Below are 15327 nucleotides of genomic sequence, written 5' to 3' on the forward strand. Positions count from 1 at the left end.
TTGCTTTGTTTCTACTAATCTGTTGGTCCTGTTTTTTTTTTCAAATGGGAGTTATATGTATGATGGCTAGATTCCACAGGGTGGTACATGCACTCAAAATCCACACCTTTCTACCAGCACCCTGCAATCTGTGTGGCATCTTTAGCAAATTCTTATGCATATGCATTGTTTAGTGATGCTTCTCCAAATTCTGAGGTTCCTCTTCTCTCCCTGGTCTGGTCATGTTCAAAATCCTAGCCTCTATCCCTTACTGCTCATTAAGACTGGGGTCCTACAAATTGCTCTGGGGGGTTGTAAGCTGCTTTGCACAGAAGGCCTCTGCATGGTGTAAGGGCCCAGCCATGCAGAGCAGCTGGCAGGATTGGGACCCAAATTACTTTTGGGTTTAGAAAGTCCGTTTTAAGCAGAAAGTGTTGTCGGACATGTGGGCCTACAGCTGCAGGGACTGAAAGTAGGTTTTGAGGAAGGGTCCCAATGAACTTATCTGTGCACCAGAGGGCGCTCGTTCATTGGGTGACGAACAGGTACAATCTCTTTGTCTCTGTACACGTATTAATCTTGCACCATTTGGCTCTAAATTTCCTTTTATCTTAGAATGAATGTGTACTTCGTTTAGTCTTATGAAACTACTGAACATACTTTAAAAATGAATCACTTTCCACTCTGCTCATTAATTGTATTTCCATTGCATGTGGGGGCTGGTCATGATTAGGGATTCTATTGTGCTAGACTCTATACAGACAGAACAAAAAGATGGTCCCTGCTCTGAAGAATTTATAATCTAAGTAAGCCAGTAACATTAAAAGGAGAGGAAAATATATTTCTGGAGCAATGAGTTGACTTTGCAGTCACATAAGGATTTCAGATCATTCTCTGCTGGCCTGTTCCATCTGTTCATGTCCTTAGATATATTCCTACACTTACGTTCTGACCCTTTACTGAAGATTAGGGAATGATGCATAGAAAGCTTACCAAGAGATCTACAGTCATGTCAGTTAAACAGTAAAACACAGCCCACTGTACTCAGGAAACTCACAACCGTGTCAACCTTCATAGGGATCATACAGCAAGCTAAACACTAAATTTAAATGCACAAGTATCACTCCTCTAATTGACTTATTGAAAGATCTATTCTAACGTCTAGTAGCAGAAAACAGTGCTTTTTTCATTGGTGCTTTGAGACTAGGTGCATGATGGAGTATCAATGCATGCAGAGCCAGTAAGAAGTGCACCAGTGAGCTCAAGTGTTAAAACCAGAAGTTCTCCAGTTTAGATCTTCTGTCCTCCTCAGGATAAGCCTCGGTGCCTAAATGACTGCATTCTGGAATAGAGATCCATGAAGAGTTGCACTAAGGATAACATAAATAGTAACCCCATATGCAAGAAATCACAGTTTTGCCAAATGACTTAAAAATAGCTGCACACCTTACCTGTCCTGGAGTATAGACTAGCTCTCTGCTCCAGACAAGTTCCAGTGAAGATTCTGAAGGAAACTCAAATCTGTGCCATTGGATGACCTAAAATTAAAAAAAGTTTTAGGATCCCTGCTGTCTGGGCCACTGAGCACATAATTCCACAGCTCATTTAAAAATAAGTTCCACACCATTCTTTCATTGCAGGTCACCTTTACATAGTTAGAGGGTTCCTGTCCCAGTGTGATTTGAAAACCAGCAGGAGATGCAACATGTGGCGCTTTAGCTAGAAAATTAGTCACTGTACCTGTGGATGAAAAGGCTCAAATAAGAATCAGGAGTTTGGAGAATGAATTTAGTACCTGGGGATGAACTTGAAAGGTTATGGAGGAATAATAGGTCCCAAAGAGAATGAAGAGCTGAGGCTGGGAAAGCGCATCTGTCATGGGCGAGAAGCACACAGTGTGTCCCCAGAGAACACCGAGTTTAATGGCAGCATTTAATGTTTTACTCCACATTCTAGCAATAACTATTCTATATTTCTCTGCCACTATTTCACCACTCCCATGTCAAAGCCAAGCTGTATTGTCAAGGGGAATGCTAAAGAAGTTATTCAGAATGCCTAATAATGTCTGCCCTTATTTTTGATGTGTTCTCAACATATTGCTTGTTCCTCTTCCTTATGACTAGACGTGATGACAGGGACCCTCAACATTCTTACGGTATCGCACCAGGTCCTGGGATGGAAAAGGGGAAGACCCACTGCTTTAGCAGTTTTCCTGGGACCAACATAATGTAGGCTGAAGAGGGTGACTGGGTGTGTTTTTTAATCCAGCCAATGATTTTCTCTAAAACTGGTTTGAGAGTTAATACCCAGCCAAACCTGTCCCCATGCTTCAGGCTGTTTGAAAAGAGGAGTGACATTTCAGTGGACCCAAGAAGGTGAGCTAAGCCTCTGAACTTTTGCATGTCTGTCAACAATGAACCTTTTGAGGTTTGGCCATCTGTTCTGTTACACTAGAATGGCTTAGGGGTTTGAGCAGGGGATGGGAAGCCAGGACACCTGGATTTTATTCCTAGTTCTGCCACTGACATACTGTCTGACCTTGGGAAAGTTATTTCACCTGAACCTCTCGAACAGAGCTTTAAATCACAGATTGCAACACCTATGGCAACCTTTTTTATTGCCATTCCTTTTCTCCCCCTCGCCCCAAGGTGCACAAAGAGCTTAGGGTATCCAAAAAGCCCTTTCAGTTATCTAAGGAGCCTGATCCTGCAGCTTGCTCTGGGCCCTTGAACCCCACTGACTTTGCAGGGATACATCCTACACCAAAAATAGCTCTTTCCATTGATTTCAATGTGCTCTGCACCAGACCCTCAGCACTTAGCTATACACTCCCCTCCAGACTTCACTCTTGCAGGAGTAACATGGAGTCCACCCAGCAACACTCTCACTCGTGTAGGATCAGGTTCTCCACACGTCCCTCTTCACCCAGGGCCTATAGGCACGATCGCCGCCCTGCGTCGGAACAAATCCTTGGTAACACTAGTACATCACGCAGCTACTGAAACAGTCAGTCTACGTGGGATCTTCAGATATCACATCATCTCTCTGCTCAAACCATAATGCCAGCGTGTTTCCGTACATACACCATCAGATACACCTACGTACCAACTGCTTTTCCTTTCTTTGCAAGCAAAAGAGTGGCCCTCGCCTTCTCTGCTTTGAGGCTAAGATCACGCATAATGGCAGCTGATGGGTCCTATCTCGGGAATCTGCCTTGTCCTTGATGATCTCATAGTCCTTGCCAGCTCTAACTGCTCTTATTCCATTGCCCCTCCCGCAGTGCACGAGCATCTTCAGATAGAAACATCAGGTGCTTTGAAACAGACAGTGCCCATACAGGAGTCCCCTGCTCACACCGAAATGGAGCCATGACAGCAAATGAAAAACAAGACATTCTCGCAGCCTGATGGCCAAGATGTTTGAGGGAGCGGAGATAAAAATGCAGCGCAGAAAAATAGCCCAATGTACACACAACCCTCTGCTCCAGAATCAACATGGAAGTGGGCCCTGAGCTCGCTCCCATCTGCAGGGGATGCTTGTGCAGTTATTCATTCAGAATGGATTTGAACAAGATCAGGCTATTGGAGTGGATGGAACCATATCCTGGGCTTGAAAAATTCACCTTGCCAAAGAGGCCTATAAGAATGATGAAGGGGGGAGAGCCACCAGCAAGTTCAGGTACCCCGCCCCCAGCATCACCTACGCTACACACTCCTCCACCACCACCACTCCCAGCTGCTGGGTGCATAACCAGCGTGCAATCCCTGGACACCACTTGAGGGCTCCTCTGGCTGGTTGCAGTCTGATAATTTTGAAACCTCAACCTCCTCTGGGCTTCTCCAAGAAAAGAGGAACTCTGTCCTTCCTTTTCCCCACCCAAGCTTCCACCCTGTTGTTCCCCCATGCCTCTAAAAGCCTCCCAACTCTTGCATGTTTGGGGTCTCTCCTACCCTCCCTCTTCCCTAGCCTGTTGGCTGCTAGGAAGGTCTTTCCGAAAGATTATGCCCTGCAGAAATTGATGGCTAAGCTCACCCACACACCAGGGAGACAGTTTGTCAATCACCAGAAATTAGCAATGTTGGTTTTTCTATTCCCTGGCTATACCAATTGGATGGGCCTAAACATAGTCCAATCTATCACAGGCAGTACAATGTACATTGATAAGGCCTTCCCTGCTCAGCCCTCTTTGGAACTGAAAAGTGCTCTCCTTTGGGTAATCACCAAGCACTGCAAATAGCATGAGAGTGGTTTTGGAAACAGCCCTCTCTGATGGACTAGAATGGTTTTATAAATAGGTAAACTGAAGTACAGAGAAGGAGAAAGTGACTTTTCCCAGAGCATATGTTAAGTCAGTGGCAATGCCATGGACAGGACCCAGAAGTCCTGATTCCTAGTCCCGTCACTAGCTGCAGGCCCCATTCCATCCTCCAATAAATAAGAGCCGTTTCCCCACATTTACAGGTATTTGGAAAGTGTCCAGTTCCTGTAATCTCCCCACTCTAGCACTGACAGAATCCAAAGCGACACTGTCTACTGTAAATACACTTGGAGTGGGGGAATCCCACAAATGAGCTGTTCAGAGAACCATGTGTGGCTAATTTTGCTTTCCCGTTAGACACAAAGCAGGTCCATCAGGCACAGTGCAGTGATGAGTTCTGTACATTGTGTACCCTGGTGCCATAGGACCACACAGCTGCAATTTGTTTAACTGCAGCACAAGATGACTGATCAAGCCCTGGCAAGAAATAATATATTGGATCCCTCTGAAAGCAGAGCAGTCAGTGATTGCTATGATTTATGCTCCCCACTGAGGCTTATTATTGCAAGCAGCTACAGGATATTTACCGTCTCATCTGCAACTAATTTCTGTTTCTTTTTCTGCCAGACCGAACGAGATATTTACGTGGGAGGAGGGGAAGAAAGGACAGAACCGGCTGCTGATTGGACCAGAATCTTTTTTGTTTGTTTGTTTCCAGCAGAATTTTTAGCTGAGTTATAAACCTCTAGGGTTAGATGGGCATAATAAAGAAAGGGCTGATACCAAGTAACTATAGTGGAGCAGCATCAACCCAGGTGTGGAATAAGGATGGTCCTGAGGTTACAACATTGGACTAGGACTCCTAAGAACAGGGCTCTGTCACTAACTCTGTAACGATGGGAAAGCTACATAGAATCTGAGTTCAAAAGTGCCTGAGGTCCAGATCCTCAAAGGTATTTAGGTGCCTAACTCATATGGATATCGACATGTTTTAATAGTTACCAACCAACGAGAGTCAACCTCTCTTTAGGAAAATAACTAAAAACGACAAATACAAAACAAGACTAAAATCGATTATTTGAATCAAGGTTTGCTGCTTGCCGATTTAAATCATGATTAAAATCAGTGATTTAAATCAATCTACCCTGAAAGGAGCCTAATCTCAATGGGTGTGTGCTCAGCACTTTCTGAAATGTAGGGCCCTCTAAGATCTCTCACATAAGAACAGCCAGACTGGATCAGACCAAAGGTCCATCTAGCCCAGCATCCTGACTTGCGACAGTGGCCAATGCCAGGTGCCCCAGAGGGAATGAACAGAGCAGGGAATCATCAAGTGATCCAAATCATCAAGTGATCTCTCAAGCTGAGCACTCACTATCATTTGTCACTTTGAAAAATCTTGGCCTGTTCGTATAAGACCATCACCGTGGTATCTGGCTATGTTACCCAAACAGAAAGTGCAGCAGGCACTGTTTGGGGAAAGCAAACATTTACTCTACTAAAAGGCCAGATCCTGAAAAGTGCAGAGCACTCGCACCACCGAGCTTCAATCAGGCCAGTGTATAAAACACAACATCCACGCAGGGGCACTCTGGATAAGATGATCTGCAGTAATCAAGAGCTGTTGTTGATACAACACACAAATCCAGGTGTCTGGGAAATTTGCAAACAGGAGACAGTTTCTGCAAATTTCACGCTGTGAAAGAGGTCATGTAAAGCAACTTTAGTCAAATTGGATCATCTCCAGGGCATGGGACGTGATCCTGCACGCCTCCCTCAAGCAAATACAGACTCTTCCTACTGAAGTCAATGAGACTCCAGGCCTGAATACATGCCACTCACTGAGTGAAGGGAGCCAGGATCAAGCCCCTGGTTTGCAGAAGAGCCCACGCAGAGGTCATTGCTGGATATTTGACTACCGAGGACCAAACACAGAGTTATTTATTTAATGAATTTTGCAAAACAAATTCGCGTGCGTCATTCTCACCTCTTTTAATTCTATTTGACAAGATTTTTTGGGACCTGCCACCACAAGATTCTCTCTCTCTTTCCCCCCCTGCTCCCTGTGGCCTTTTTAAATTTCCTGGGAAGCATGAGCTCTGAGAAGAGCAAAGCCATGGCTAGAGCCCTGCTGCTGTACCTGAGTTTTGTCAGCTCCGCGGCCCACGGACGCACATGCATGTCGGCTCAGTTTAAAAAGCCGGGTGATTATATCCTGGGAGGCTTATTCCCTTTTGGAATGAATACCATGAACCTGAGCGAGCGACTGGAGCCCAGTGTCGTCGTGTGTGACAGGTAAGAAGGGGTCTGTCAAGGATATCATCCTAATTGGCATACAGTGACTTTGGTCACCCCCCCGGGGGTAGAGGGTGGGAGAGGGAGAGGGGCTTTTATGTAGCAAACAATCTGATGTCTTAGTCACAGAGGATGACATTTGAGGCGAGTTCGGAAGAAAGAGCGCTATGGTACCCAGCGAGGTGGGGCGCGGAGGGCATTGCCACGGCGATGGCAGGTGCTGGAATGGGAAATCTTCGGCACTCTCCCGCTGATGTTATTCACTCCAGCATCAGATGCCACCACTCACCTCCAAACACACTTTGGTCAGCGATTTTAATGGTGCTGGCCTGTTTGGCTGTTCCCACGGAAAGGATTCTGCTGCATCTGCCATGATGGTTTCAATACGCTGTGGGTTTAGACCGGCTGTAAGCGTGCATGGGACGCTGACAGAGCATGGTGGCTTCTTATCGCATTTGTAACCCGCTGGGAAGCTCACCAGGCCTACTGGGGGCAGATGCTTACAAACCAGGATAAGAAAGATCCCGGCTAGGTGATGAGCACCCTCCACTCTCACCAAATTCAGCCAGAGCAGAGGATGCTCAGCACTTGGCATGATTGGGCCCTACGCACTTACACGTTCCCATCCCTGCTCAGCAAAGCATTTAAGCACCTAGACTTTAAGGCCAGAAGGGACCATCGTGATCATTGCGTCTGACCTCTGCACGTTGCAGGTGACGATACCTCACCCGCCCACTCCTGTAATAGACCCCCAACCTCTGGCTGAGTTACCGACGTCCTCAAATCAGGGTTTGAAGACGTCAAGTTACAGAGAATTCACCATTTACACTACTTTAAACCTGCAGGTGGCCTGTGTCCCACGCTGCAGAGGAAGGCGAAAAACCACCAGGGTCTCTGCCAATCTGACCTGGGGAAAAATTCCTTCCCGACCCCAAATATGGCGCTCAGTTAGACCCTGAGCATGTGGGCAGGACCCACCAAGCAGACACTTTAACTCTAAGTGCAGGCATTCAAATCAATGGGAGTTAAGAACGTGCTTATGTGCTTTGCTGAGTTAGAGCCTACATGAAGAAGGGCATCACTGAAAAGTGAGGAAATTCTTCCTCGGCCAGTACCTGCTGTGTTAAAGCCTCAGAACACAGAGGCAATCCAGACTTTTGTGAAACGGGTGAAATTTTAATAAGGGACACTTAAATTTGGAGAAGATTCCACAAGCCCACATGCAGAGATACGAGCTGACCTGGGTGCCGTTCATTGCTTCAGGCTTTGGGGTGAAATCTGGCGTTCTGGATTACTTTTTGCTTTGAGTCAACTCCCAGGAAAAGCCAGCCTCAGAGGAAGCAAGCCTCACACAGATCAAACATGGTGTGTGTGGGGGGGGGGCACACCAGGGGGCCCATACACCAACTCCAGAGAGCAGTCAGCCCCATCTCCCAGCGTACAGTCCTACAATCGTCATTACTCTGTAGCTGAATGCTGTAGGCAGCGCTCAGCTCAAGCTAGAGAATTTATTCATCTTGCACACTAGCTCTTACCTGTGTATTTGCGATTGATATTTCTTTGTCAGATTCCCAAATTAGTCACATTTACAGGGACGATATAGGCTGCCAACAAGCCCAGACCACAATGGCAATATGTATACACACCTCCATTTGCAGGGAGTGGAAAAGAGACCCTTGTGTCCCATCCACTGTAAAGGACAGAACTGAAGTCAACAGCACACTCCACACACAATGGTCTAGTGGTTAACACATAGGGAGTCAAGGGCACTGGGTTCAAATCCCATCTCTGCCACAGACCTCGTGTGTGACACAGGATGAATCACTTCCCTGCTCTGTACCTCAGTTTCCTCACCTGTGAAATACAGAGAATATATTTACCTACCGCCCAATGGGGCTTCAAAGCTGAATTCATTAGTGCTTGGCGATCTTCAGGCAGAAGGTACAAAATCTTACAAAGGTCCTGGTTACAGTCAAGCTCTGCTGATAGTTAAGTCATCTCCTGTAGAATCCGGAATTGCTAGAGGCAGGCTCAGCTATACCGGTCTGCACATCTGTGCTAATGCACGGCTGCCGAGAGCTCAAAGAGCATAGAATAAATTCATCCCTACTGCAACGGCACTGATCAGTCTGGCTTCATGCAGTTCTAGGTCACTGCTTTGCTGTTTCCCCTACCTGCAGGTTATATGCTTCTGGCCTGATCTGGGCTCTAGGGATGAAGTTTGCCATCGATAAAATCAACAACTCCACTTCCCTCCTCCCGGGAATAAAACTGGGCTATGAAATCTACGACACCTGCTTAGAGCCTGTGGTGGTCATACAGCCCAGCTTGTTATTCCTGACCAGGGAGGGCAGCACTGGCATCAGAGTCCTCTGCAGCTACACCGACTACCAGACCCGAGTAACAGCTGTGATTGGGCCTTACGTGTCAGACCTCGCTCTGATTACAGCCAAGCTCTTCGGCTTCTTTCTCATCCCGCAGGTAAGTCTTTGGAGAATCACGGCTTTTGCATTATAGGGGTTTGGCCCAGAGAGGGTGAGAGGTAGGACTGCCTAGTGGTTAGAGCGCTAGCCTGGGCCTGGGGAGACCTGGGTTCAATTCCCTGATCCACCACAGACATGGTGAGTTACTTAGTCTCTCTGTCCCTCAGTCCCCTGTCTGTAAAATGGGGCTACCTCTCAGGGGCGTGTGGATAAATGCACTCATGACGGTGGGGCTCAGACACTGCGCTAATGGAGGGCTATCGAAGTAAGACAGAGGGGTTGCGTGTTTCCTGATCACACGCGAGCTCCCTGGCTGGTGCCAGCAGACCGCTCTGGAGAGTGAAGCCGCCTTGCTGTACAAGTTGCTGCTGTTGTTCCAATAGGTCTAAACGCTGCTCCCTGGGTAGCGTTTGGGCCTCCGTCTGGGAGGTACTGAGCACTCTAGATTCCTATCAGTGGAATCAAGGGGGCTTGGCCCCAGGCCCTCTGCCTACAGAGGGAAGCTCAGTTTCTTGATACTGGATCCCCTTTGAACAGGCGGCAGGGTGAAAATGCAGAGCGCGGAAATGACCAGCAGTGGGCGTTTACATACTGGGGAAAGTCACTGATTTTCATCCTCATGTCTGCAGTCTCCCCAGTCAGTCTATCTACTGCCTTCTTACGCCTTTACCCTGAACCCGTCTTTTAGGCACCCCGCGCTATCAGATGTAATGGGACTGGGTGACAGGCTGGAGTCGGTGGTTCTGGCTCCCAGTGGTTCTTTCCAGGACCAGCTTTGGTCTCACAGGGTACATCTACGCTGGAGAGGTAATTTCCGGCGTGGGCGGACGTACGCACACTCGCTCTGTACGAGCTAGAGAACCACGAACAGCAGCGCAATTGTGGCCGCGCAGGCGGGAGGATGGTCTGGCCTCCCCCAGCACAATCCCATCCGACATCCTAGGTTATGTATTCAGGGTGGACAGCTCGGCCCGCAACCTGCGCTTCCATGTCCACGCTGCTGGTTTTAGCATGGTAGATCAATCAGAGCTAGTGCGGGTATGTCTGCCCAAGGTGGAAATTATACCTCCAGTCCAGACAAGGTGTTGGAGGGAATATCTTTGACTGGGCCAACTTCTGTTGCTGAGAGTCTCAAGCTGAGCTCGGGGTGGCTTGAAAGCTTCTCTCTCACCAACAGAACCTGGTCCAATCAAAGATATGACCTCCCCCACCTTCTCTCTCTAATATCCTGGGACAGACACGGCTACAACTACACTGCATACCTCCAGTCCAGTGCAGACATATCCAGACACACTGGTCTCTCCCCCATTTCCAGGTTAGCTACGGAGCCAGCAGTGAGAAACTCAGCCAAGAGGAGTATTACCCATCCTTTTTCCGGACTGTTCCCAGTGATAAGAGCCAGTCGAAAGCCCTGGTGCAGCTAATCAATAAGTTTGAATGGAACTGGATTGTGGCCATTGGGAGCGAAAACGAATATGGCCGTGAAGGCCTAGGCACCTTCTCCAACTTGGCCACAGCCCAGGGCATCTGCATAGCCTATGAGGCATTGATTCCTGCTGACCCATCAGCCCCACAAGATCACCAGAAACTGGAGAAAATAATCAAGTACATCAATGAGACCCAGGTGAATGTAATTGTCCTCTTCTCCGTGGACAAGCCAGTGCAGGCCCTGCTGGAACTGTGGATCAGTCATGGCTTCAGCCAGAAGGTGTGGATTGCCACTGAAGCCTGGGTGATGTCTGACATAGTCACCTCCATCCCTAACATCCAGACCATTGGGACAGTCATCGGCTTTACCATCAAGGGAGGCATTGTACCTGGCTTTCAAGACTACGTCACTGACCTCTTCGCATCCGTCCAGCAGGAGAGCTTCTGCCGGGCTTCCTGGGAGTACAGCCGCGACGCCGACTCTCCGGTGCTTGGCCCACAGTGCAGGCAGTGCGACAACGTCTCCCTGCCCGACATCTCTCACTTGCTGGAGAACCAGCAGACCTACGCGGTGTACGTCGCGGTGTACAGCGTGGCCCAGGCGCTGCACCAGGCGCTGGGGTGCACGGCGGAAGGGTGCCCCAAAGCGACTGTCAAGTCCTGGCAGGTGAGCGAGGGACGGAGTCTCAGCAGCAGCTTTTCCACTCCGACCCATCTGTCACGCTGCCGGCTTTCTCCCATCGGTCCTTTTCCAAATGCTAAGATTAATTCCCCTTGCCGTCTCCTGACATGAGCCCATGACCTGAGCCACACTGACCAACTCCTTTACTCAGGCATAGGATCTGCCACAACGGATCATCGTGCCATTGGCCCATCAGGTCCAGTTTCCTGCCTCTGGCAATGGCCAAAATGTGGTCCAGTGGCCTCTGAGTCAGGAGACCTGGATTCTATTCCTGACTCTGCCACAGACCTTCTGGGTGACTTCCAGGCAGGTTACTTGCCCTCGTTGTGCCCCCGTTTCTGCAGCTGTAAAACCGGGAAAGCGGTACTTTGAGATCTACAAAGGAACAGTGTATTTATTAACTCAACCCCACACTGCAGTAAAGGGCCGTTAAACGTGCAGCAGGTCCCCAAGTCAGTTCCACACCCAGGATAATGCTAAGTCAATGCTTTATAAAAAGGGGAGATTCCTTCCTGAGCCCAGCAGTTACCAGCTGATGTCCAGAAGCCTGAGAGCTGATGGCTGCTATCTTAGCCTGCCCAGGTGACAAGTGATTTCAATCAGAAAATGAGACATTCATACCCAGCCCACTGCCACACTCAGAGCAGGTCTGTCTCCCTGCAATGTAAACCCAGGGTTAGTAGAACTTGAGCCAGCAGACTGGGTTTGGTAACCTAGGGCTTGAGAGGGCTGTCTACCCTCATTTGTAACCCCAGCTAGGAATCACTGTATATGGGCTCCAGCACCAGCACCGTATTATGCAGCCCTGGGGCCAACCAGCTGTACCCTAGATTTCCTAGCGCCCTCCCAAAACGTGGCCCACGCTAGCCCTTTGTTCGTGGAGCAGCGTGGGAAAAGGTCACTGTCCACCAAACTTGACCATCCAGAGGACAAAGAAAGGTCGGCCCATGGGATTGTGGGATACTTTTGGCGGCCTTCCAGGGCATGAGTCAAATGAGTCTGTGTCTACATTGCAAAGCAATAGGGCTTGAACCCTGGGTCCTGGCTCCATCCTCATGGAGCCCTGGGACCTTGGATCGGAGTCCTGGGTTAGTGTGATGTGTGTGTAGCCGGAAGGGGGGTTAGCCTTGAGCCTGAGTTTGACACCTGGGCTAATACTGCCATGTAGACATAATCCCGTACACTGTAGTCATGGGGTGTGGTTGTAGCTGAAGCCGACATACCCAAGTTAGCTTTAATTGATTTAACTTGGGTCCCACAGCAGCAAGCTTCAGCATGGGTTGTACGCAAACCCACCCCAAACCCTGGGCAATTACTTGTGGGGTTAGCCTGGGCTGAAGCGCTTGCTGCCACAGCTTTACTGAGCTCGCTAGACGAAAGCTAGCTCTGCTACGTCAGGTCGGGCCGCAATCACACCCAGCGATTGCAATCCAGACGTACCCAATATCGGCGAGTGCTTGGCAAAGTCTCTCAGCCTCCCGCCGCCCACTGCCAATCGCGCCTTCTCCCCTTTTCTCTGCAGCTGCTGGACATCATGAAAACGCTTCGGTTCACCCTTGATAACCAGTCATTCCAGATGAACCAGTTCCATAGCACCAACCAGGGCTACGACGTCATGTTTTGGAGCTGGCAGAAAAACAGCCTCCAGTATATATCCGTCGGAGACTACCGGGGGTCCTTAAGCATCGACACGTCCCAGATTCGGTTTCACACCCTGGATAACAAGGTAAAGAGTGAGGGCAGAGGTGCTGCTAATCACAACACAGTAACAAAGCTGCACCTATCTACCCACCCAGCTTGTTTGCTGTGGCCACTCAGGACTTTATGGCTACAGCAGTTCTTCCTGCTCCCAAACAGACCCCAGCTGTGTGAGCTAAAGGAAAGTCCTCCTTAGCAGTATAGGGACTCAGACACAGAGCTCTGGTCCTATATGGGGCAGTGGTGCCCATACTCAGCCTGTGTGGTTCAGTGTCATCAAATTGCTGCTGCTGAATGTCTGTGGCTTTGTTCATCTTCCAGAAGCCTGTATCCACGTGTTTTCAGCGGTGTGAACCAGGGCAGATTAAGAGAGTGAAGGGATTCCACCTCTGCTGTTATGACTGTATCGACTGTGAAGAAAACACCTACCAGGGCACCAGAGGTGAGGCTTGGGAAAAGCAACTGTCTGAATAACCCATATCCCAGCTGACTTTAGGGTCACACAACTTCCTCTAAGGAAAAGTGGTGTCCAATTCTATGCTGTTCCTCTGAGAGGCCTGGTGTACAAGATGCAGACCATGGGGAGGAGGGACAAAGGTGACTTGAAGCCATCTTTGCCTGGCCTGATCCTGGCCAGTGCTGCTCCCACCATAAGTCTGGAGCAACCCTGGGGCTGCTCTATTTACAGCAGCCTCCAAAGGGCCGAGTCACAGCTCCACATTTCTGTAGTGGCATGGGCTGCAGACATGTGCTCCTGCCCTTGGCCTGCTCCCAGTGTACCCCCTACGCTTGTGAACAGGCCGGGGTTGGTTATGCCAGCCCCATGGTGGGGGAATTTCCCCCCAGCACCTTGTGACACCTTTGCAGCCCCTGTACGCAGCTCGAGTGGCATGGGGTGGGTGAGCATCTTTCACTCGCTTTATTGGTCTGCCCCTGCTACTGGCCAGTGCAGGATTGTTCCCTATCATATATTCTCCAGTGCTTTGTCCAGCATCCTTCTGAAGGGCTCAGGTGACAGCCAACGCAGGGCCAAAGCAGCGGGAGCGAGCCCATGTGACGTGACGGGATTTTATTTTTAGTTTTGTGAGAAGGTGGAAATGATCATTGTGGCACAACTGAAGGGTCTTTTGGAAGCAGGGGCGCCTGCCTGATGGGGGGAGTAGAAGCAGAAAATACAGGGCTTGTTTGGGGGCGGACAGGGGAGGAGATTGGCTAGTCACAGGCTCTGGGGACCCTGAAGATGCTTGCATATTTCCGGCGACTGTAGGAACTGCATCGGCTGCTCCGTTCACCCGGGCCGGTGACCCGCCATCACGAGCTGCCTGCGGCAGGGTCATTGCAGCCCAGAGAGACGGCGTGCAAAGCCGTGCCCAGCCTCACGTCCCCTCCTCATTGCTTGTTTTCAGAGGACTTGTTTTGCACTGAGTGTCCAGAGCACCAGTGGTCACCTATTCGAAGCACCAAGTGTTACGACCGCAGCGAGAGGTACCTCTTCTGGGACGAGCCGCTCGTCATCGGCTTGCTGGTCCTCATGCTCTTCGCCACAGTGCTGACCTGCCTGTCAGCAGTGCTCTTCCTCAAGAGCCTCAACACGCCCCTGGTGCAGGCGTCCGGGGGCACCAGGAGCATCTTTGCCCTGCTCTGCCTCTTGCTGACGTGCCTCAGCTTCTGCCTGCATATAGGGAAGCCCAGCGTTGTCAGCTGTATGGTCCAGCAGCCCTTCTACGCCCTGGGCCTCAGCGCTTGCTTCTCCACCTTCTTAGTCAAGTCACTGGAGATCGTCTTGCTGACGGAGTTCACAAGCTGTCCCAAAAGCTCCCTGCTCTGGGTGACCCAGAAGAGGGCTTGGCTCGTTGTCGCCATCGCCTGCCTGGTTGAGAGCATGCTCTGTTTTTGGTACATCTACTCGGTTCCAGCCATCCCGGCGAGCAATTACAAGCTGCTGCATGCCCAGGTTCTGATCGGTTGTAGGATTCAGTCCTGGTTCGCCTTCATTATGATCCACGGCTACACTGGCGGCCTGGCATTCATCTGTTTCCTCTGCACTTTCATGGTGCAGACCCCTGCCAAGAGGTACAACATGGCCCGGGGGATAACATTTAGCATGCTGTCCTACTTTGTTACTTGGATCGCTTTCGTTGCCACCTATAGCACGGTGCAGCCCACGCAGCAGCCTGCTGCGCAGATCTGCAGCGGGCTGCTCTGTGCGCTGGGGCTCCTGGCCTCCTACTACCTCCCAAAATGTTACATCCTTTTGTTTAAGCCCGAATGGAACACGGTGGCTTATTTCCAGTTACACCAAGGAGGGGCCTCATGAGAAGGACTCCCGCTAACCAGACCTGTTCTAGGCTGCTGTGAAATAGAAGTTGGGAGGGCTTTAAATGTTAGCGAGGATGGTTTGGTTTGTAATGACTCCATGAGCTGCAGTCGAAAGACACAATTACTGTATAAAATACACACACAGCCCTACCTGGTAGACTGAAGACTAGAACCTTTCCAGCTAA

The 15327-nt window shown here is 49.7% G+C and overlaps 1 protein-coding gene across 1 annotated transcript; it reads left to right on the forward strand.

Annotated features, from left to right (window-relative positions):
- The first annotated feature begins 6143 nt into the window (after positions 1–6143).
- Positions 6144–15327, forward strand: TAS1R3 (taste 1 receptor member 3). The gene is made up of 6 exons (XM_037881140.2): positions 6144–6532; positions 8713–9013; positions 10331–11110; positions 12648–12851; positions 13145–13265; positions 14230–15327. Exons 1-6 carry the CDS (start codon positions 6330–6332, stop codon positions 15138–15140), a joined length of 2520 nt encoding a protein of 839 aa, XP_037737068.1. The 5' UTR covers positions 6144–6329; the 3' UTR covers positions 15141–15327.

The sequence above is a fragment of the Chelonia mydas genome, chromosome 18 (genome assembly GCF_015237465.2).
Source record: "Chelonia mydas isolate rCheMyd1 chromosome 18, rCheMyd1.pri.v2, whole genome shotgun sequence".
Classification (NCBI taxonomy): Eukaryota; Metazoa; Chordata; order Testudines; family Cheloniidae; genus Chelonia; species Chelonia mydas.